This window comes from Diabrotica virgifera, chromosome 9 (genome assembly GCF_917563875.1).
Source record: "Diabrotica virgifera virgifera chromosome 9, PGI_DIABVI_V3a".
Taxonomy (NCBI): Eukaryota; Metazoa; Arthropoda; class Insecta; order Coleoptera; family Chrysomelidae; genus Diabrotica; species Diabrotica virgifera.
In genome coordinates, this window is record NC_065451.1 from 206,151,226 (window position 1) to 206,176,839 (window position 25,614).

Genomic DNA, 25,614 nt, shown 5'->3' on the forward strand with positions numbered 1-25,614 from the left:
TTCTATTTTTTAATTTCGTTAATGCTTCCTTTACGTCTACTTCTTCAATGTTTATTTCTTCGTTTGTTGTCAATTCAAGTGTTGGTGGGTTCATTATCGTCACCTTTAGTAAATAGAGATCGAAAGTAGTCTGTCCACCTCTCCTTCTGAATGTGTTTCGTTTTTATTAGTTCGCCCACCTCTTTTTTTGTCCTGATCATTTTCCATATTTCTTTTTGTGTTCCATAGAAGTCGTGTTCCATCTGTTTTGAGAAGCTCTGCCAGTGTTCCCTTTTTTATTTGTCTGACTATTCGTTTAGTTTTTGATTGTGTTTGTATGCCTGTTGTGTTTGTTTTGTTCTATATTGTAAAAAGGCTTTCCTATTTTCTTCACATTTTATCTTCGCTTCCTCTCTAAACCATGAGGTTTTCTTTTTTGATAGGTAATATTCCTTTTTCTCTCTCAAAGTGATTATGTTACTGTGTTAATTATGTTATCTTTGAGTTTTTCCCAGCTTTCCTCAATATTATCGTTTTCTAATATTACATTCTCAGCAATCTCCTCTGATATTATTTTGTGTATTAATATTCCGTGGATTCCGTATTTTGTCCTTCGACTTTGATTTTTGTTTGTGTTGGTGCTGCTCTACTGGGTGTGAAGTATTTCATGATTCCTATTAAAATTAAAAACAACCGACCAAATTGAAACAAAAATTTCTATCTTTTCCACTTGATATTCTACTCCATAGTTAAACAATTAGCTCCAATCAATAAACTATTTTTAAGTTTTTAGCATTAAAAGTATAATTGACAAGCGTAGTAGGAATAACAACATACAAATCCATTAAGTAATTACTAGAGAAGTGGCTATTATCTGTTTGCTTGCTGTGAAATAATAGAAACATCCGTTCAACAATGACAGTTACAAAAAACGGTAATTGCTCTTAAAAGTATAAATAAACTCACGCTAATCACATTTTGCACACGCCTGATTATTATCCTTTCAATGTATTGTGCTTCTTTTGAAAATTATTGATACTTAGTGAAGATATAAATCAGTGACAAAGAATTTCAAATTGTCTTGTCTCAAATGTTAAAGCTGGTTTAGACGCTGCTGTGAGAAATGCGAGCAATTTATATAAATCGCTACGATTTATCGTTACGATATCCATCTGAGGGATAGACCACATTTGTAACGCTTTTTCTATAGCTTCGCTTATTATGGTCCGAGAGCTGTTAGACATTTTTGGGTAGGTATTTGAGGAGATCTGAAAATTTTTCAGGTGACTCTTCCATAATAGCCTAATACAAAAATGCCGGTCTGGCTGGAGGGTAGCGGTTATTTTCCCCAAAAATCCCTCCCAAAGTTAAAAAAGAGTAAAAATTGTTATTACAAAAAATATCATTGACGCAGTGTTGACAATCGACGTATAATTATCCGATTTGCGTATCTTTCTGACAGTTGTCGTATCTTCTTATTATCTTTAAATAAATCGGATATTTGCGTATATTTCAGTGTATCTACCAATCTACTACAACAGACTAATAACAAAAATAAACTTCTCCGGAAAAAATCCGCTTCTCATTCATATATTCCCAACAATACATTAATTTTCTTTGGTTCCACCCAAATTTATATAAATAGCCTATATATTGGATGAATGTTAGCGACATCCGATACTTTTCATGGTAATTATCCAAGATAAGAAGGGACAAAAGGGACCTGTGCGAATTGTTTTGATTAGAATTTGAATGCACAATGCACAAATCTTTCCACTTAAGGCATACTGATCCAACAAGGATTCTGCCGTCCGATTTTATTTATGGGAGTTTAGTCTTTGATAGCCACTGCACAATTTAGTTTTATTTTTATTTTATGTAGCGCAATGCTTAACCCGGCACCTGCCACGTGGCTTTGCAAGGCGTCAACTGCCACGTGGGGTGCTCACAGCACCCTTTAAAAAATTTTTGTGATCTAGTTGTTTATAAACAAAATAAGGTATTGAGTTTCACAAGTATATAAAAAAACATGTTTTATTAACTTATTACTATTATTATCTACTAATATATTATACAAGTTGAAAAATTAAATTAAAAAGGTGTTAAAAGCAAATTAGCAAGTACCAACCTATAATAAATGAAGTGAAGTAAAATATCTAAAAAAATTAAAATTTATGGAGTATAGAGACTATATTAATAATTTAAATCAGTTATTACAATAAAAAATGTAAATCTGACCAGTTTATCAAAAACACAAAAAAAATTTAAAACTTAAACTGTCAGACGATGACACCCCGATTCGACTTTAGAGCTACAAGTTCAGAATGACACTAAATAGCCACTTCAAACGCAAACAAATCTATGCTATATAATATTATAGAAAGCTACTATGACGCACAGCACGGTTAACAAACTTGAAATACCAAATATTTGATGAAAATGTGTTATGGGGTGCTGGTAGCACCCCACGTGGTAGGTGCCGGGTTAAGTAAACGTCTGTTGAAATAAGTTTTGGTTTGTGAAAATACTTTTTTATAATGAATAAATGGTAAAATTAGAAAATGAAGCTAATGTATATTTGTTTCCTAATTTAAAGAAGTATTTTCATTGCTATTTGTTCTACCATTTTCAAACGCTAGTGTAGAAAGGGTTTTCAGTAAGGTATTCAATATAAAAAAGATAAAAGAAACCAGGAGGATCCTAATCCTAAGGGAGAGGGGGTTACAACTACTGGATGGTCTCTGGGAGGGGTCGCCCCCAAAATCGCAACTTTGAAACGAGAAGTAAAAAAAATATACCTGTAATTTTTTAAGCATTATAAAGTGAGTACAAAGACATACAAATTTTCTTTGTAATTCCATCTTCAATTTACCCTGCACTTCTCGTAGACTGTTATTGATGAGGTAGAGATGTCACTATTTTAGGTCGCGCCCCTCTGGGTGGTATGGAGAGCTCAAAGTACATCCAAATGGGGGGCTATAACCCCCAAACCCCCCTGGTTACGCCTATGAGCTTATTTTTTCGTGAGAAATCGGATCTTTTTCGAGCGATCATCGGATAATCTAGCTAGAGAAATGAGGTTGGCAACACTGCATTGGCGTGATTTTAAAGTAAATTTAAATATTCAAATGTAAAGAAAATGAACATGCCAAGCGAGTTGCAAGAGATTTTAACTCTGCAAGATGCTTGCATGGGCGCCTCAGGATTATTTTCAGGGGGTGCATCTGAACTTCAGAAGATTGCATCTGAATCTTTACATACTATTAACCAGTATAAAATATACAACTATACATGCATAGCTATGTACTTTCTTTCCGGACAGGGGGTGCAATTGTTATTTTGACAGGGTATTTTTTTAATATTAAAAATAAATATTCTAAAAAAGACAGTTTTTTTTTGGTGAAATTTTCTAACTGCCAGGTGATTAAACAAATTACGCGTGCATGTGATGAAAAGCGCTATATGTAAGCAGCAGTGTGAGAAAGATCGTATACCGATAGCTGTTTGCGTCCTCTGTTGTAGCTGAGCGAGTCCGTTCGCTCGAGCAAAGTCCCGTGACCTGGCGATGCCCATGTTGTTGTGCCTCAAAATGTTGGAGTAATTATTATATATTTTAGATTTCTCAGATATTTTTTTATTAATAATAATTTAATAATTTAATTTATAATAATCAAATATTGCAAATATGAATAAAAAGTTAAATTTATTATTATAAATATAATAGAAAAGTATAAAAATATAAATTAAGTTAATTCTGTGTCCGAATCTTGTACTTCTTCTTCAAACTATTCATCTATCCAAAATATTAATTTCCTAAATTTCAGAAATATTGCTGAAGGTAAGCTTACAACATGTTCCTTTTATAAGTGAAATCTTTTGTTGAACTAATTCAATCTTCTGCTTCTTCGTGTGCCTCATCCTTTCAGGACAATGGCGATCATCACGGCCCATTTTATTCTGTCTGCAGCGATTCTGAAGAGTTCTATTGTTGCTTTTACACTCCACTACTTTAAATATGGGTTGAAAAATAAATTTCAACCAGGATATGCATCGTCTTCCCGGTTCTCTTTTTTCTTGCACTTTTCCTTATACAGTGTGTCTGCGTAACTTGGAACCATATGGGAAACTTTTTTAATATCAATTTTACGAAAAAAGTTATTCTTTATAAAATGCTCTGCATAGTCTAAAACCCAAGACGCAATCATCAGATATAAAATATTATCAACAGTATACGAGGTATGTCAAAAAATATGAATTTCGCTCAAGAGTAAAGTTCCTTTACATTTCACAATATCGAAAATTGTCATTGAGAAAAGTTGTTTGTGGTTAAAAATTATGTTATAATCTGCATTTACACTCTTCTAATTCTGTATAACCAATCACATCACGTTTTTTATTTCCTATATAGATACATTATGATATAGATACATTATGATATAGATACAGATAGACTACATTATGATAAACGAAAGATACCGTAATGCTGTTAAAGCCGTAAAAGCATATCCCGGAGCAGACGTGGCCTCAGATCACAACCCACTTATCGCCAAAATTACACTCACACTTAAAAATATTAAAAGAAATCAGAGAACAGCTACAATAGACATAAGCAAGCTTAAAGAACCCAACGTAAAAGAATGTCTTCAACACGAACTGCATAAGAACTGTAGAGATCTGAACATAGACACCAATGACATTGACGAGCACTGGGAGCAACTAAAACATTGCATACTAGAACCTTGTAAAGATATACTAAAGACTTCCACAAGGAGAAAAGAGGAATGGATGAATGACGAGATACTGAATATGATGGAACAACGGAGACAATATAAGAACAAAAATGACAATAAATACAGGGAGATTAACCACGAGATAAGGAAGATGATAAAGCAGGAAAAAGAAAAATACTTTGACGAGAAATGCAAAGAGATCGAGGATCTCCAAAAAAGATACGATCTATTTAACCTACATAAGAAAGTCAAAGAAATGGCTGGACTAAGAAAGCAAAATCTAACTGGTGCACTTCTGGATAGACACGGGGTCGCTATAACAGAGACCGATGAGAAAGTACAACGTTGGGCAGAATACATCGCTGAACTGTTCGATGATGAAAGAGGGTACCTGGAACGCATAGAACTTACTTCAGGAGAAATAGGTCCACATATTACAACGGAAGAAATAATATATGCGTTAAAAACAATGAAGAACAGAAAAAGCCCAGGACCTGACATGCTTCCTATCGACCTTTTAAAAATTATAGATGAGCAGCATATTGATGTTTTAGTGGTACTCTTGAACAAAATTTATAGCTCAGGCACATTACCCAAAGAATGGTTGACGTCGATCTTTATTTGCCTCCCTAAAAAGAAAAACGCAAGAGAATGCGGCGACTACCGCACCATTAGTTTGATGTCCCATGTGCTAAAGTTGCTACTGAAAGTCATCCATAACCGAATATATCATAAACTGGACATAGACATTAATGATACGCAATTTGGGTTTCGCAAAGGCCTGGGAACTCGTGAAGCTCTTTTTTCACTTAACATACTTATACAAAGGTGCCTGGACGTCAATCAAGATATATATGCGTGTTTTATTGACTATAATAAAGCATTCGACAAAGTACGACATGAACAATTAATGCATGTCCTGGAATCAAAGAAGATGGACTACAATGACCTCAGGATTATATCGAATTTATACTATAAGCAACGAGCAAAAGTACGTGTTAACGATCAGCTGTCAGAGGAAATTGAAATCAGACGTGGAGTGAGACAGGGATGCGTGTTGTCGCCGGTTCTTTTTAATGCCTACTCGGAAGAGATCTTGAAAAAAGCTCTTGAGGGTGAAACAGCTGGAATAAAGGTAAATGGAGTTCCCATTAACAACATTAGATATGCGGATGACACTGTCATCTTAGCTGAAAATAATGGGGATCTTCAGAGGCTGGTGACCAGAATAGCAGAGTATGGACAAGAATACGGGCTAACAATGAATGTCGAGAAGACAAAGTTTATGAGAATATCGAAAACTCAAAGAAATGACGAAAATCTCATCATAAACGGATCCAATATCGAACGAGTCGATCAATATGCATACCTTGGAACAATGATCAACTCCACAGGAGATTACTTACAGGAAATCAAAATCAGAATAGAAAAGGCTAGAGCAAATTTTAACAAAATGAGGAAAGTGCTCTGCACAAGAGATTTGAAGTTGGAGCTAAGAGTTAGGTTGGCTAGGTGCTACGTTTTCTCGACTCTGTTTTATGGAATGAAAGCTTGGACCTTGAATGCTGCATCAATAAAAAAACTAGAAACATTCGAGCTGTGGGTGTACAGAAGAATTCTGAAAATATCGTGGACAGAACACGTTACAAACAAAGAGGTTCTGAGAAAGATGAATAAAGAAATGGAAATCCTAAATACCATCAAAACAAGAAAATTGGAATATCTCGGACATATTACACGTGGAGAGAGATACAGCTTGCTCCAATTGATTATGCAGGGAAAGATTCAAGGAAAGAGAAGCATAGGGAGACGCAGAATATCGTGGCTGCGCAACCTGAGAGAGTGGTACGGATGTACATCAAATGAACTTTTCAGAGCAGCCATCTCTAAAATACGAATAGCTATGATGATTGCCGACCTCCGCCGAGGAGATGGCACTTAAAGAAGAAGAAGATGTGACCAAAGTAGTTTATTTTTCTTTCCTTCATAGTGAGTATTTATTTTGCCTTTTTCATCTTTATTAATGTTTCCGTGTTTGTTACGTGTTTTGCTCATGATATTTTTTACATTCTTCGATAACACCGCATCTCAAAAATGGCAAGTCTTTTTCAGATGCGCCCGTGATTGTCCAGGCATCGACTCCGTATAAAAGACAGAGAATACGTAACAACTCAATTAATTAATTACTAATTAATTTTTAATTAATTCTAAACACATATTACAACTATTTACAGATCATATAGGAGAAGAATCTCGAGGGGAGTCTGACGAAGAAGAAAATTAATATTTTAGCTCAAATGAAGAGTTTGAAGAAGAAGTACAAGATTCGTGCACATAATTAATTTAGTTTATGTTTTTATACTTTTCTACCTATATATTTATAATAATAAATTTATCTTTTTCTATCATATTTGCAAAATACTATTGTATAGTACGTATTATTTTCCTTTAATTAATAAAAAGTTACTTAAAAATCTAAAATATATAATAATTACTCCAACATTTTGAGGCACAACAACATGGGTATCGCCAGGTCACGTGACTTTGCTCGAGCGAACGGACTCGCTGCGATAGAGGACGCAAACAGCTATCGGTATACGCTCTTTCTCACACCGCTGCTTACCTGTAGCGCTTTTCATTCACATGCACGCGTAATTTGTTTGATCGCCTGGCAGTTAGCAAATTTCACCAAAAAAACTTGTCTTTTTTAGAATATTTATGAACCTGAAAATTTTAATTACCTGAAAAATTTTCAGATTGCCTAAAATACCTTCTTAAAAATGTCTAACAGTTCTCATGCTATTATGCTTTCCAAACCATTTCAGTGCTGTTTTTGGTTATTGCCTCAGTAATATATTATCTTCTTGTCAATAGTATATACATAATCGATAATATACCACCATAAAAAGATTACTTGCTTTTTTATATCGATTGTAATCAAAATCTTTATGTACATATTTGATATTTGCACTGAAATATGTAATATTTGCATTGCAAAAATAAACTACTGCTGGTAAGCACACTCCACTATTTACTTTATTGTTCATCTTTATATCCTATGTGGCATTATAATATGCACCATAAAGTTTTACGCTAGCCAAACATTTCAACGTTATCGCACTTTAATCATTGCACATGATACTGTAATATTCATTATTCCCAAAAGTTATATAGGTATGTTTGTTTTTAAAATTTGTGTATGGTTATTAGGAACCTGTATAGATCCAATTTGTCATGATTCTAAGCAAGCATGATTCGCTGAATTGTAATTGTAAAATAATTATTACATAAAGCATGAAAAGATTCGAGATTATGAAAAGTGTTATAGAACTACATGCAAATTAAGTTAAGTGCATGCAAAACAGTGTATATTTCAAAAATCTGACGATTTGAGCGGGGCGTAAGGAAATGAGTGAGTCCCAAAGTTTCACAAGAAAAAAGCGAATATTTCGCGAAATGAATGACAGATCGAGAAACTAAAAAATACGTGCTCAATATTTTTCAAAAATCTATCGAATGATACCAAACACGACTTCCCACGGAGAGGGGTGGGGGGTAAATTTAAAATTTTAAATAAGAATCCCGCGATATTTCGCGAAATGAACATCAGATCGAAAAACTGAAAAATACACTTATTCAATATTTTTGAAAAATCTATTGAATGGCACCAAAAACGACCCCCCCCCCCCCACGGAGGTGGGGTGGGGGTTACTTTAAAATCTTAAATAAGAGCCCCCATTTTTTTATTGCAGATTTGGATTCCTTATGTTAAAATAAGTAACTTTTATTCAAGACATTTTTTCTAATTATGGATAGATGGCGCTATAATCTAAAAAAACGATTGTTGGAAATAGAAAATTAAATTAAAAATGGAAAGTCCCCACTAAAATGGAAAACTTTACTTAACTTTTTTTGGTTTTAGGACCTACTCTCCACAACCCAATAGGTCCCCATAACGCTTGAGTTACTGCACATTTAGCATACTTTGCTCTCCTACCATAATAAATACTAACAAAACGAATAAACTTAATGATTAGCCTTATATTAAAACGCGTAAGATTACATGTTTCTTCTAATTGTTAGTAATGCCAATTAGTAGCATGTTGATATCAAATTCAGATTAGAGACCAGCTTCAATTCGTCACAGTTTTGTGTTTATTTTTAAATAATTATCAAGTCGAGTTTATCAGCAAAGCAAAGAAAATAAAGTTTGTTATCAATTATTGTCAGTAAACAAACAACCTCGTTTACATTAATTTTACATGATTTAATTAGAAGGTTTCGCATGTTGGAGCAAACTTATCGTCGCCCCCGTTAGCGAAATTATTTCGATACGATTTTTTTGCACAAACTTACTCAAAAAGAGGTCCTTATAACAAATTCACAGGGTGCCAGGCGGTGCCGAGGTCGAAAAATTGTTTAAACAATTTTTTTTAAACAAATTCACAAACATAATTTTTTTATTTCGATCAAATTTTTTTAGATAGTTTGGGTCATTCTGAGCAAAAAAAGGTCTCTTGTCATTTTTCTCTAAAATTGATTGTTGTCGAGTTATAATACGCGATTTAAAATTTGAAAAATGAGAAAATGGATGAAGAAACATTAATCTTTAATAGTTTGTCTCACCTCTTCGATGTTGCCTGGTCTATTTAAATAGGATTTGCTTTTTAAATAAACCCACAACCAAATATCGAATCGCGTTAAATCTGGAGAACGAGGTGGCCATTTAATAAACGCATTTTAAATATAAAATTTATATTTTTACAAACAACTCAGTGCTTAAGGCAAAACAAAATTTAGATTCTACCGACTTTTGATTCTCAGGTCGTTATAGTATATTAAGTATGGAGAACGGTAAGGGTTTTATACCGATCGAAGACAATTGTTTGGAGGAGGAGCGGTGCGACGACTCCAATTATTGTCTTAGATCTGTTACCCTTAACGTTCGACATGCTTATAACGTTTTTTACACGATTGATACCATTATAAATTATAAAATTAAACATTTTCGTCATATTGACTATAGTTTCATTCATTTTATCAAGATAGATACTTTGTTAGGTAGTAACTAGGGTGCATAACAACAATGGAGAATTGAGTTTTTATTTAGTTGTCAATAATTTTAAGTACAATTTTGATTATTATAAATTAAAATATGAGCGAAAGTGAATTTGAAGAAATTGAACGGGCTTGGGAAGAAGGGTGTTCCGCAATTATTCCCGAAAAATCCAAAATCCGTTATCAAAATACATACCTACCAAAGTTTTAAAAAATGGTGCGAAGGCAAGAATTTAAGAATCGAAGAAAAGACTCTATTGGCATATTTCGTTCAAAGACATATGCAGTTGAAAGCTCCTGGAAGCCTCTGGGCAGAATATTCAATGATTAAATCCACCGTTTTTCTTTATGATGGCATTGATATTTCCAAGTTTTCAACTTTGATCGCGTATTTGAAGAGAAAAAATGTTGGCTATAGGCCTAAGAAAGCGAGCATTTTTACACGGGAGCAATTTGAAAAATTTCTGATGGAAGCACCGGATGAAGAATTTCTAGTTCACAAGGTAATATAAGCTAGTTTAGGTAAAAGAAATACTCTAATGAAGATTTTTTCATAATTTGTAGGTCGCAATGATATTGGGAATATCTGGTGCCTGTAGAAGAGAAGAATTATATAATATTACTATGAATGACATCCAACAAACCGATGGTTTAATGATTGTAAAAGTACCCAATACAAAAACGAACATCCAGCGTACTTTTACAGACGTTAATAAACCAGACGATAAAATTCCATATTTAGAAATTCTGCAAAAGTATATAAAACTTCGTCCATTACAAGTAAAATCAAATCATTTGTTCTTAAGATACGCCAAAGGAAAATGTTGTGCTCAAGTAATAGGGAAAGGGACAATCGGGGGCTGGCCTTCTCAAATTGCCAAATTCTTAAATTTGCCTAATCCCGAGAACTATACTGGCCATTCGTTCAGGAGGACATCAGCAACGCTTTTGGCTAATAAAGGTGTTGATGTCCTCGGATTAAAGCGTCATGGAGGTTGGCGTTCATCGACAGTGGCAGAAAGCTATGTAGAAGATTCTCTTCAAAATAAAATAGATTTTGCCGAAAAAATATTGTGCAATACTAGTAATACTACTAATGTATGCGATTCTGCAGGAGTTTCTGTTAGAAGTGAAACCACAGCCCAAACAAGTGGGATTTCATTAAATAATTTAACAAATTGTACCATAAGTTTCAATATTAATAAATAATTCGTTAGTTTTCTTTATTCTTTCAAAAAATAAATTAAAATTAAGAGATTTTTTAACTCAACGGTAAGTGAATTACTTACCGTCGAGTTGGAGTACTTACCGTCGAGTTGGATTACTTACCGTCGAGTTGCTAGTAAATGTCACCTACTGACGTAAAATCTGTCACGGTAAACAGTCAAAAATGATCAATCGTGCAAAAATATTATTAAATAAATAAAACTAAGAAAGAATATAAAATAATTAGCTAACAAATAGGCACATTTTTACAGTGTCTAAATTTAAATACGTATATTCGACTTACTGATAAAGTAAGTAGTCATCAATTGGCATAATATTTACATACTAAGAATAGTGATAGATTCTGTATAGTGTATACGTCGGCAAATAATAAATTACAGGACAGACAGCAGTCTATCTATGCTATGGCTACCACAATATTTTTGTTCGAGTTCCTGTATAACGAGACTTGCACGTTTTTTAATATATCGTTATTTAAATTGTGCAATTAATATGCAATAGAAACAGCTGGTAGTTTATCAACATAATGTTGTTTATAATACATATTATTAAAGAGCCACTAACATTGTGTTTAATAATAGAACAAAAGACTACATACGACGGCATTTTGAACGATATAATCGGAGTTAATATAAATATAACATAATATGGCGGAACCTTGATGGACAAATTCTCATACTTAGCCTCCCTGATCAACAAGGAGAACGTCATGCATGACGGGTAAATCAAGCGAAGGGTAATCATATAAGTAGATTCATTTTTGGCTTATAAACAATTTGAATAACTTTGTTAATATTGACTGTAGAGCAAATGTACTTTGGGATTTCAAAAGCTGGTATTTTTACTCGAATGTTCAAACAAAATCGCCTAGGTTAATTACGGTCAAAGTTAGCCACTTTTATTATTTAATTCACAGTTACTTCTATATACATAAAATTCTCCTGTAACAGTGTTAGTTACCATACTACTCCGAAACGGCTTGGCCGATTTTTATGAAATTTTACACCTATATCCTTTAGGACTGAGTATAGGTTTTAATCAATTTTTTTTTATTTTTTTGACAAAATTGTCTACCTTAATTTTATTTATGTATTAAAAAATACATACAACCCTTAATTTTCACTTTTCTATCACCAACCCCTATTTGTTAATAGCCATCTATATATTTACATCTATAAAATTCTCCTGTCACAGTGTTAATGGCCATACTCCTCCGAGATCGCTTGACCGATTTTTATGAAATTATACAGTATGTCCCTGTAAGTTGTATCCATATGGAAAACTTTTTTATTATTAATTTTACGAAAAAAAGTTATTCTTTAAGAATTAACCATCAAATATCAAATTTTTTTAATATTATACGAGGTATGTCAAAAAGTTTGAATTTCACTCAAGAGTAAAGTAGCTTTATTTTTCGTAATATTGGAAATTGCTGTTATGAAAAGTTGTTTGGAATTAAAAACTATATTCTAATATGCAATTACATCCTTCTAATTGAAAAATTTTTTTTTGAGAAATTATGGATAACTATCATTATTTTTTCAGTTATTTCAATTCTGATAACTCTTTTATTATTAATTTTACGAAAAAAAGTGATTCTTAATAAAAAGTTCTAGATGGTCTAAAACTTAAAATACAACTATCTTATATCAAATTTTATCAATTTTATACGAGGTATGTCAAAAAAGATAAATTTAGATCAAAAGTAAAGTACCTTTATAGTTCAGAATATTTCAATTAGAAGGATGTAATTACATACTGAAACATAGTTTTTAATTCTAAATAACTTTTCATAATAACAATTTTCGATATTGTGAAAAATAAACGTATTTTACTCTTGAGCGAAATTCATATTTTTTGACATACCTCGTATAAAATTGATAAAATTTGACAAAAGATGGTTGTATTTTAGATTTTAGACCATGCATAACTTTTTATTGAGAATCACTTTTTTTCGTAAAATTAATAATAAAAGAGTTATCTGAATTAAAGTAAGTAACTGAAAATTGTTAGTTATCCATAATTTCTCAAAAAACAAATTTTTCAATTAGAAGGATGTAATTGCATACTAGAATACAGTTTTTAGTTCCAAATAACTTTTCATAATACCAATTTTCAATATTGTGAAAAATAAAGCTACTTTACTCTTGAGTGAAATTCAAACTTTTTGACATACCTCGTATAATATTCAAAAAATTTGATATTTGATGGTTAAATCTTAGGTTTTTGACCATGCAGAGCTTTTTATAAAGAATAACTTTTTTCCGCAAAATTAATAATAAAAAAGTTTTCCATATGGATACAACTTACAGGGACATACTGTATATGTATATTTGGTAGGTCTTACAATCGGTCGTAATATATTTTTCATATACCTGAGTGATAAGGGGGGTTCCCCCTAACATTTTGTAATGTTAGGTGGGGATATGTGTACATAACGTACTGTATAAGACTACGAGTACATACAAATTAAAAAAATTATGATCAAAATCCATCAAGAAGCTCCGGAGATATTAATCGCAGCATATTTTTGAAGAATCAATTTAATTTTTTGAGAGACGAAGCAAGTTTTCAATCCTAATAGTAAATTAATAATATTGAAAAATATTAAAAATCACTAAAAGATTTTTAAATTGAAAATTTATTGGTACATTTTCATGGTAACACCTCCAAGACTTCTATAATTTGCAAGTCATATGGATGCTGCAGTGAAGACGAAAGGGAAGGAATTCTACACCAATTCAAATCCCCCGTCTGCAGCCGGCAAAGTTCCAACTGAAAAATGCACCTGGTTACTCTACGGAGTAATACGAAAAATAAAATAAAAATGTGTACCATTTTTATTCGGTTGCAATGCGAAGGCAAACCAATCTTACTTTTTAATTAGAATACGGAGTGCAGTCCAGTTCCTTTCTGCTCTTATTGGAGCTTCATCAGAAGGAACGTAGGCACTGTTCTCCATACTCAGTGCTCCATACTCAGAACAGTGCCTACGTTCCTTCTGATGAAGCTCCAATAAGAGCAGAAAATCGCGGTTAAAGGAACTGGACCTCCGTATTCTAATTAAAAAGTAAGATTGGTTTGCCTTCGCATTGCAACCGAATAAAAATGGTACACATTTTTATTTTATTTTTCGTATTACTCCGTAGAGTAACCAGGTGCATTTTTCAGTTGGAACTTTGCCGGCTGCAGATGGGGGATTTGAATTGCAAGGTGTAGAATTCCTTCCCTTTCGTCTTCACTGCAGCATCCATATGACTTGCAAATTATAGAAGTCTTGGAGGTGTTACCATGAAAATGTACCAATAAGTTTTCAATTTAAAAATCTTTTAGTGATTTTTAATATTTTTCAATATTATTAATTTACTATTAGGATTGAAAACTTGCTTCGTCTTTCAATTGCCAGATGGCGCTTGCCACCTATTATCATCACTTTGGTTGCGATGTGTGGGAAAACCTCTCGATGCAATTTAGTTGGAGTATGGAGAACAGTGCCTACGTTCCTTCTGATGAAGCTCCAATAAGAGCAGAAAATCGCGGTTAAAGGAACTGGACTGCACTCCGTATTCTAATTAAAAAGTAAGATTGGTTTGCCTTCGCATTGCAACCGAATAAAAATGGTACACATTTTTATTTTAATTTTTTGAGTGCACGGATTTTAATATTTCCCCTCCACCGACCACGAATCGATTTCGTTAGGACGTCATTTTTAAAGCTTTATTAACCACTCTGTTGAAGTTCAAAATTTACTCAAACTTTTACACATAAACGATATACCTTCATGTTCAAAATTGCGCTAGTTACGTTGCTTAATTGTTATAAACAAAGTAGCCGTCAATTAAATAAAAAAAGTGGCTAACTTTGACCGTAATTAACCTAGGCGAAAAGTTCTTTTTTCAAAATTCGTGTAAAAATACAGTCAGTTTAACAAAGTTATTCAAATTTTTTATAAGCCAAAAATGACTCTACTGTAGTAAAATGTTTCGGGAGTGAAATAAATGATTTTTTTAAATACATACGTTGAAAATATGACTATTCTTCTTTCATCTGGTTTTCACAGAATTGCTATATCATTATTATTTTCTGAACAATAACATTGCGAAAAAGAGCTCACCTGAATATCCAAAATTTCACTAAAGAAAACGATAAAAATCATGAAAATTATAGAAACAACGGAAAAAATTAGTAAGTATGTTCTGGCCCTGCAAAATTTATGAACATTTAAGAATTTTTATAAACAAATTAACGTATCACGAAAAGGAATTGACCGATCAAATTTTACCAATCTCATTTCGTTTGTAATTAATAGAGCTACAATATAATGCTTTTTGCACGTAGGTGCAAAATGTAGCGCCAATGTTTTTTAAATGCATTCATTTTTTGCGAATGCTGAGAAAACTAATAAGTATGTAATTAAAAACGGCTCAAAACTCTTGACAGGAACCAGCTAGGTTTTCTTTCTATAGGTGTACAATAACTAAAAAAGTTCTGTAACCTGAATTATTTAAAGTCCTGGACTATTATTGGACTAAAGAGATTTTAGGAATCATTAAACAAATCCACTTTTTAGTAACAAAAACGTAAAAGAGACTATACATAAGAAATCAAAAATAATCTGTCATAATACAGTTTACAAATATAATATGATATCTGGAATACCTACATATTAAATTTAGAATCACATATTCCCACGCAATGTAACAAATCGTTAAAAACCTCTGGCTATTTTTCTGTTTACATCCAACTCACAACTTTGCCAGAAAAAATTTAAAAAATTAAAATCGCCAGCTGAAAGTAAAATAAAAATGCACTCGATAAATAGTACATTCTTTCACGGCTTTTGCTCTAAATTTTAAAGAACCGCTTAGATTGACATAAAATTTGGCATACGCATAGCTTACATGTCAAAGAAAAAAAGTGATATTGTGCAGATGTGTGCTTTTGCCCTGGAGGTGACTTTCACCCCCTCCTGGGGGTGAAAAAATATATGTCCAAAATAAGTCCGGAAATGGATAAACTGGCTAATTTTAAGTAACGTTTGTTCTATAGAGCTTTTTCGCCAAGTCAACACTTTTCGAGTTACTTGCGAGTGAATATGTTTATTTTTTAACAAAATAACTACATTTTTAGACGGTTTTTCGCAAATAACTCAAAAAGTAAGTATTCTATCGAAAAAACGTTCTTAGCAAAAATATAGCCTGTAAAAAAGTAAAAAAAATGATGTACGCGTTAAGTATCTATACCTCGTAGAACCAGAGTTATAGCCAATGAAAAATAGATTCATATTCACCAAATTTCAAATAGAATATTTCGAAGTGAAATATCCAAAAAATTAAGCACTTTTTGTGCAAAATAAAACTTTTTTAAAGTGTTTAAAAAAAGCTTTATTTCTGTTTTTTAAAAAAGTTTCTAGCATTAAATTTAAGCAAGTTACGCTAAAAATATAGTTGGTCCCTTTTGTTTTGACAAAAAAAAATCGGGAAGACCACCCCCTAATTAGCAACTTAAATGAAATTAATCATTACCGCTCCACAAATTATTCTACTTATGTTGTGTTTATATGATCTGTAAGTTTCATCGATTCGAAGTGCTTATTTTTGAAAAAATTTGGTTTTAAAGTAAAATTTTTAAAAATTTTAATTTTGAAAAATATGCTTCTTTTCAAAATAACTTAAAAATTGTTAGAGATACCAAAAATATCGAAAACCAAAAAAGTCAGCATTGCTTTTCTGAATATCATGTATTTTTTTGTTTTTCTGTTAGACAAAAATTGATTAAGATTTGGTGTTACTAAAAATTTCCATACATTCGTGATCAGTGACTCGTTCAACCCCTTTTAACTACAGCCCTTTCAAAATAAGGACTTTGAACCGATGAAACTTATAGATCATATAAAAAAAAACATACACGAGTCAAGGAACTTGTGAAGTCGTAAGTGATTTTCCCGATTTTTTTACCAAAAAATAAGGGACTAACTTTATTTTGAGCGTAACTTGTTTACTTTTGATGCTAGAAATTTTTTTTATAAAACAAAAATGAAGCTTTTTTTAAACACTTTAAATAAGTTGTAATGAGTTTCCCAGAAATGTGCTTCATTTTTGGTTATTTCACGTTAATGTATTCCATTTGGAATTTGACGAATATGAACCTATTTTTAATTAGCTATAACTCTGCTTCTACTAGGTATAGAGACGTGATATATACACCATTCTTTTAAATTTTTTATAGGCTATATTTTTGCTAAGAATATTTTTTCGACAAAACACTATTTGAGTTATTTGCGAAAAACCGCCTAAAAGGGTGGTTATTTTGTTGAAAAAATGAACATATTCACTGGCAAATAACTCGAAAAATATTGACTTAGTGAAAAACTCTATAGAACAAAAGTTATTTAGAATTAGTCAGTTTATCGATTTCCGGACTTACTTTGGACGAATATTTTTTTCACCCCCAAGAGGGGGGGAAAACCACCCCCGTGGTAAAAGCACATATCGGTACAATATCACTTTTTTTCTTTGACGTGTTAGCTATGTGTATGCCAAATTTCATGTCAATCCAAGCGGTTCTTTAAAATTTAGAGGTTTTGCAATATTTTACCGCTAAAGAACGTACCTACTAAAATAGCCGAAGCAATAAAGCACTAAAATCGGCCTTACCTCCGAAAAAAAAAACGACAAGACGGATCTTAATAATTATTTTGCATTCGATTCGTGAATCCGAAAGGAAACTTTGTGACCCCGAGCCATGATATAATATTGAAAAACTGCATACAAAAAATGCATTCTTAAAATGCATCTCAAACAGACAATAAAAAAAAATGGAAGCACTCGTGGGAGTGCCGACAGAAGTGAAAACGATGCTTTTTTTTAATAGGTCGCAAATTTAATACTTTTTCCCATCCAAAAAGAAGTGCTATACCTATATCATATATGTATGTACGCGATGCGTATGCCCTATGCTATTTATGTATACATACACGTAATTTATCTACGTACAAAATTTATTTCAGCGAAGTGATGACGGTCGCAAATTCAATACTTTTTCCCCATCCAAGAAGTGCACAACGTCCCTAAAGTAATTTTCAATTCAAAAATTTATTTTGTCGAAGCGATGAAGTTGCCTAATTTAATACTTTTTCCCCATCCAAAAAATGCACAACGTCCCTCGAGAAGTTTTCACTTCAAATATTTATTTCGTCGAAGCAATGATGGTCGCGATGACGGTCGCTATTTTAATACTTTTTCCCATCCAAAAAGTGCACAACGCCCTAAAGAAATTTTCAATTCAAAAATTTATTTCGTCGAAGAGATGACGGTCGCTAACCTAATACTTTTTCCCCATCCAAAAAGTACACAACGTCCCTCAAGAAGATTTCACTTCAAATATTTATTTTGTCGAAGCGATGATGGTCGCGATGACGGTCGCTATTTTAATACTTTTTCCCATCCAAAAAGTGCACAACATCCCTAAAGAAGTTTTCACTTCAAATATTTATTTCGTCGAAAAGATGACGGTCGCTAATTTATTACTTTTTCCCATCCAAAAATTGCACAACGTCCCTAAAAAAGTTTTCACTTCAAAAATTTATTTGGTCGAAGTGATGACGGTCGCTAAATTAATAATTTTCCCCATCCAAAAAGTGCACAACGTTCCCAAAGAAGTTTTCACTTCAAAAATTTATTTCCATGAAGCGATGACGGTCGCTAATTCAATACTTTTCCCTATCTAAAAAGTGCACAACGTCCCTAAAGAAATTTTTACTTGAAAAATTTATTTCGTCGAAGCGATGACGGTCGCTAATTTAATACTTTTTCCTCTTATCCAAAAAGTGCACAACGTCCCTTAAAAGTTTTCACTTCAAAAATGTATTTCTTCCAAGCGATGACGGTCGCTAATTCAATACTTTTTTCAAATCTAAAAAGTGCACAACGTCCCTAAAGAAATTTTCACTTCAAAAATTTACTCCGTCGAAGCGATGACGGTCGCTAATTTAATATTTTTTTCCCATCCAAAATGTGCACAACGTCCCTCAAGAAGTTTTCACTTCAAAAATTTATTTCTTCGAAGCGATGACAGTCGCGAAGACGGCCGCCAATTTAATACATTTTCCCATCCAAAAAGTGCACAACATTCCTAAAGAAGTTTGCACTTCAATAAATATAAGTACACAATTTATTTCGTCGAAGAGACGACGGTCGCGAAATAAATCCTTTTTCCCCATCCAAAAATAGGTTTTACATCTATTTTAAATTTAAATACTGCTATACAATTTATGTATACATACATATAATATAGATACGTACACAATTTATTTCGCCGAAGAGATGACGGTCACGATGACGGTCGCGAAATAAATCCTTTTTCCCCATCCTAAAATGGGTTTCACATTTATTTTAAATTTAAATACTTCTATACAATTTATATATACATACAAATAATATATAGCATAAGCGATGACGGTCGCAATGACGGTCGCGATGACGGTCGCGAATTCAATGCTTTTTCTCCTATCCAAAAATCGCACAACGTCCCTAAAGAAGTTTTCACTTCAAAAAAATTCAGAACTCGTCAATTATAGGCAGAAATGAGTTCAACTTTATTACTCGGGGGTTCTTGGGGTCGCTGAAAACGAATATGACGTCGTAAGTGATTTCCGCATTACCTGGTGCCCAGGGTACCTACTGTTTACAACGTGATTAAAATTCATTAAAAAATTAGTCAAAATCATTACTCGGGGGCTGTTAGGGTCATTAACGACGAATATGACATCGGAAATGATCTACGGAGAACCTGGTGCCCAGGGTACCTACTTTTTACCTCGTCAGTTGGAGTTTTCGGCAAAAAATTAAAAAATTTGTCAAAAATCATTAAGTACCTACTTGGGGGGTTTTTGCGGTCCCTAACGACGAATATGACATCGGAAGTGATCTACGGAATACCTGGTACCGACGGTACCTACTGTTTACCTCGTTTTCTGAAGTTTTCGGTAAATTCATTAAAAAATTAGTCAAAATTCATTACTCGGGGGGTTTTTGGGGTCTCTGACGACGAATATGACATCTAAAGTGATATCCGGAGTACCTGATGCCCAGGGTACCACTGTTTACCTCGTCTTCCAAAGTTTTCGGCAAATTCATTAAAAAATTAGTCAAAAATCATTAGTCACGAGATAAACAGTAGGTACCCTGGGCACCAGGTACTCCGGAGATCACTTCCGATGTCATATTCGTCGTCAGCGACCCCAAAAACCCCATGAGTAATGATTTTTGACTAATGTTTTAATGAACTTGCCGAAAACCTCCGAAGACGAGGTAAACAGTAAGTACCCTGGGCACCAGGTATTCCTGAGATCTCTTCCGATGTCGTATTCGTCGTTAGCGACCCCAAAAACCCCCCGAGTAATGATTTTTGACTAGCTTTTATAAATTTTTTGCCGAAAACTCCACAAGATGAGGTAAACAGTAGGTACCCTGGGCACCAGGTACTCCGGAGATCACTTACGACGTCATATTCGTCTTCAGCGACCCCAAAAACCCCAGAGTAACAAAATTGAACTTATTTCCGCCGATAATTGACGAGTTCTGAATTTTTTTTATTGTATATTTGAAATGCACTTTAAGAATGCATTTTTTGTATGAAGTTTTTCAATATTATATCATGACTCGGGGTCACAAAGTTTCCTGGCGCATTCACGAATCGAATGCAAAAAGAATTATTAAGATCCGCAGCAGCTTTGCCTATAACAATGTAATGTTTTTTTCAAATGACGCCAATTAGATTTCTTAAGAGCGTAGGCGCAAAATTTCGGACCAATGCTTTTTAAATTCATTAATTTTTTTCGAATCCTGAGAAACCTAATAAATATTTTTGAGAAATTTATAGGCAGTATGAAAGATTACATTATTACCGAGGGCCAAAAGTCCCTTGAATAAACAAAAATTTCTTTTGAATGACATATTTGAAATTAAAAATCACACTAAGTTTTTTCACCCTTTAACTCATCACCCTTTAACTCATTAAAATGAACATTATAGAAGATTCCAGGGACTGTAGACCCTCGGCAATAATGTAATCTTTCATTCTGGGTTTAAATTTTTCAAAAATACTTATTAGTTTTCTCAGGATTCGAACAAAGTGCACATTTCGAACAACATTTAAAAAGCATTGACCCGAAATTTTGCGCCTACGCTCTTATATGTCACAAGCAAAGCTGCTGTGAATTAAAAACAACAGTGAATATTGACACAAACTGTCCTAGGGCAACATTTTTTCTCTCAAAATTTGCGGAAAATTCAAGCTTTCCAAACATGAAAAAATAATTTTCCTGTAGGGCAATGATTAAAAAGTCATTTTAGTTGTTTATAAGCAAAAAAATTACCTATCTTTGGAAAATAATTTTGCAACATTTAAAATTGTTTTTCTTCATTTTTGTTTCTTCTTTCATGAGCTACCCATAAAATTATGTAACTTTATTTTTTTCTGATTTACATATAGGTATTGTTGCAAAAAGATTTAATTTGGGATAAACAAATAAAGTACCTAACTATTTGACCCCTCGTTTGAAATTTTTAGCATATTTTAAAGCACTACAATGCCCAACATTCCATTTAATGAAGGTTCTAGATTCATTTTTAAAAAAGTTACATTATAAAAAATCAAAAATTTTTGACTTATTTTGCAATTTTCTAAGCAACAAATAAGCATAGAAACATTTAAAAAACGCCATTTTGAAGGTTTTTATATGAGTTACAAGTTTCTTACTCTCAAATTTATTTCAAATGCTTTAATTTTTGCTGATAGACAAAAAAAGCGAAAATTGGTCTTTTTTGACCTTAATTTGTTAATAACTAATAATTCCAAAAATTCTATTGCAGGAAACATATAGATTTTAGTTATTATAGAGGTTCATACTACTCAAAACATAACTGTTGTTTGCTTAGAGGCTGAAGGGAAGGGGTCAGTGTCACAAACAGGGTACAACTACAGGGTACCTACTTTTTTTGCTTGAACTATCTGTCATAATACAATTTAGCATGATATCTGGAATATATTCATATTAAATTTAGGATCTTACATTCCCACGCATTGTAATAAATCATTAAAACGTCGCTGGCTGTTTACATCTAACTCACAACTTTGCCAGAAAAAAATAAAATCGCCAGCCGAAAGTAAAATAAAAATACACTCGATAAACTAATCACAATATCGTTAGCATAAAGCATAATTATTCTTATTTCGTAAGGAAATGAAAAGTAAAAGGTATCATCGCTGTTCGTGTCTAGGTCATTTGAAATTTAAATTTCTACCACCGCAACATCACAACATAACCTCACAATGAAAGACGTAATTCAAATCTATTGCAGTCCTCCAGCCATGAATATTTATCATTCACAAAACCGTATCCGTAACTTATTTCACCTACAACACTGTCACTGGTTTAAAAAAACAGGTGTCTATCCCATAGGACCCGATAATGTGCTCACTATAATCGGCTGTAGATTCGCATAGACATCCGTAAAATTTATATAATTAACGCAATTTGATAAAGGTGTACTTACTTTATTTATTGAAACAGTTTTTACTAAAGAACAATATTTGGAAACCACGAAAATATCGTTATTTAAGAGAAGACGAGCGCGACATAGCACCCTCGGTAGCGCCATTTTGTGAGGAACTGACAATTTTGTACTGCATTTGGACGGACCGAAATTTTGTTACTGTCACGCTACTGCGCAAATCGATTATTTAAAAAGTTGGATGTGCATGGAATGCTGTATTTAAAAGTTTAAGCTTAGATTTTCTATATTTATCAATAATAATCATTTTATTTAAAAAATAAATTTGTATATAAAAATAAAGATCCTGACTTGCAATGTAAGTTGCCTATATATGACAGAACGTGACAGAACTTAGAATATAACTTATAGGGTGATCCATGGGTGATCAACAAAATTTTGAAAATCAAAATTTTTAACTGTTTCTCGTGAAATTTAATAAACGGTTTAAATGACCGTATTATATCATTTATTTATAAGTTACTCTATCATTAGCAGGTAAAATATTAATTTTGTAGTAGTTTTTATATATAGATTCGGGTTCGAACGTCCTGCGACGTTGTCAGATGCCCAATTGCCATCGCGTCCTATCATTACAATCTTCTTGTCAATCCTCGTTCGTTCATTGATCTTCGAACTCCTTCCATCCACGATTTCTTTGGTCTTCTTCGTTTCCTGTGTTCCGGTGGTATCCATTTTGCTACTTTCTTTGGTAGTCTTTCTTCTGGAATTCTTTGAACATTGAACATGCCCATACCATATACACTGTTTTCTATCTATGCAGTCGGTCACAGTTTCTTGTAGACCCATTTCTTCCTTAATTGTATTGTTTCGAACCCTATCAAGTTTCGTTTTCCATCATTTTGCATCCGTTTTACATCCATTTCTGTGGCTTCTATTTTACTTAAAAGATGAAGTTTTCGATCCTAATAGCATTATTAATAATATTTAAAAAATATTAAAATATTACTAAAAGATTTTTAAATCGAAAACTTATTGGTCCATTTCCTTGGTAACACCTCCAAGGCTTCTAAAATTTGCAAGCCAAATGGATGCTGAAGCGAAGAAGACAAGAGGGAATTCAAAAAACTTACAATTCACGACCCCGTCTGTTCAGCTGGTAAATTCCAACAGAAAATAGACCTAGTTACTCGAAGGAGTAAAGACCAATATAAAAATAAAATAAAAATTTTTTATTTTTAATTCAGTTGCAATGCGAAGGCAAAACAATCTTACTTTTCAATTAGAATACGGAGCGCAGTCCAGTCCTCTGAATCGCGATTTTCGGCTCTTATTGAAGCCTCATCGGAGAGAACGTAGGCTTGTTCTTCATATTCCAATTGATCAGCACCAAAAGCTTTTCCCACCCATTGCAACTGAAGTGAAAATATTAGGTGACTAGTGTCATCTGAATGAGGCTCCAATAAGAGCCGAAAATCGCGATTCAGAGGACTGGACTGCGCTCCGTATTCTAATTGAAAAGTAAGATTGTTTTGCCTTCGCATTGCAACTGAATTAAAAATAAAATTTTTATTTTATTTTTATATTGGTCTTTACTCCTTCGAGTAACTAGGTCCATTTTCTGTTGGAATTTACCAGCTGAACAGACGGGGTCGTGAATTGTAAGTTTTTTGAATTCCCTCTTGTCTTCTTCGCTTCAGCATCCATTTGGCTTGCAAATTTTAGAAGCCTTGGAGGTGTTACCAAGGAAATGGACCAATAAGTTTTCGTTTTAAAAATCTTTTAGTAATATTTTAATATTTTTTAAATATTATTAATAATGCTATTAGGATCGAAAACTTCAGCTTTTAATTGTCAGATGACGCTAGTCACCTAATATTTTCACTTCAGTTGCAATGGGTGGGAAAAGTTCTCGGTGCTGATCAATTGGAATATGGAGAACAAGCCTACGTTCTCTCCGATGAGGCTCCAATAAGAGTCGAAAATCGCGATTCAGAGGACTGGACTGCGCTCCGTATTCTAATTGAAAAGTAAGATTGTTTTGCCTTCGCATTGCAACTGAATTAAAAATAAAATTTTTATTTTATTTCTATTTTACTTATTTGATGTTCTTTCAGACGCCACGTTTCAGATCCGTACAGCAGTGTGCTTGTAGTAGTTTTTACCGGTAAAAAATCGTAAATGTTTTAAATAAGTATTTTTAATTGTATAACATTCTAAGGCTTAATAATGTTTCACTGCGACCTTTTTAGATCTATTGTGGTCCTCTAGTCCTAGATAACATTCTCTAGCCTGACCCTTTTTAAAAAGTTTAATAGCTTCGAGACTGCACATTACATGTAACTATTTGCCGGTGAATTTTCTTCTCCACACACACACATCTCGTATCAACCCCAGCCCCGGGGGACATGTGTGTTCCAATGGAAAAGTGGGACCAACATGTCCGAAGATCAAACCGGTCACACCCCGTAATGGAGTGGTACCTATCTGACCCCCAAGCTATACTACCGCCCCTCCCCATCGAAGGACATACCGAATGGGGAGGCGTTGAACTTAACGTTACTTTGGATGCCCTGGGTAATGGGACATCCTCTGTATTACTTCATGTGGTTAAGCCACCTGACTTTAGGGGTAGCTAGAAGAGCTTTTTTCCCTATTAATGACTTAGTTAATTTGTTACTTTACGTTGGACTTGTGTCAAAAAAAAATGTGTTCCGGGCATCAAGGCATCGATCTAAATCGGTGTCTCGCTGTCCAGACCGTGTGTGCTCGGTCACTCAGCCGCCGAATTGGCAAAATAAATTTTGTTCTCCTCGACGGCTGAGCGCCCGAAAGGTGTGGCCATCAAGCCCACGTCTGTCGGTACGTGACCTCGATGCTCAACTTCCGCGACTATGGTCCATTTGACCTACCTGAAGGGTACTTAGTGCCAGAAGGGCGACGTTTGTGCTTCGACTATCCTGTGGCTATCTCAATTCTTCATTCTTAAGGGTTTCCTCTATATCCAGCTAACTGCTGTCTAGGCCGTCTATGTACCGTTATTCTTTGGTTTTCGTCATAGTAAGTCAACTCTCTTAATAATCTGCTGGGATGGTTCCTGATAT

The 25,614-nt window shown here is 33.4% G+C and overlaps 1 protein-coding gene across 2 annotated transcripts in view; it reads right to left on the minus strand.

Moving 5' to 3' along the window:
• LOC114330477 (calcium uniporter protein, mitochondrial) overlaps positions 1-22,680 on the minus strand; it is a 620,188-nt gene extending 597,508 nt beyond the window's left edge. Inside the window, exon 1 of one of the 2 annotated variants that reach the window (XM_050662491.1) lies at positions 22,553-22,680. In XM_050662491.1, the coding sequence (XP_050518448.1) occupies positions 22,553-22,657 (105 nt within the window). In that variant the 5' untranslated portion in view covers positions 22,658-22,680. The remainder of the gene's footprint in view (positions 1-22,552) is intronic. The other variant, XM_050662490.1, reaches the window with a different exon arrangement.
• Positions 22,681-25,614: the final 2,934 nt, after the last annotated feature.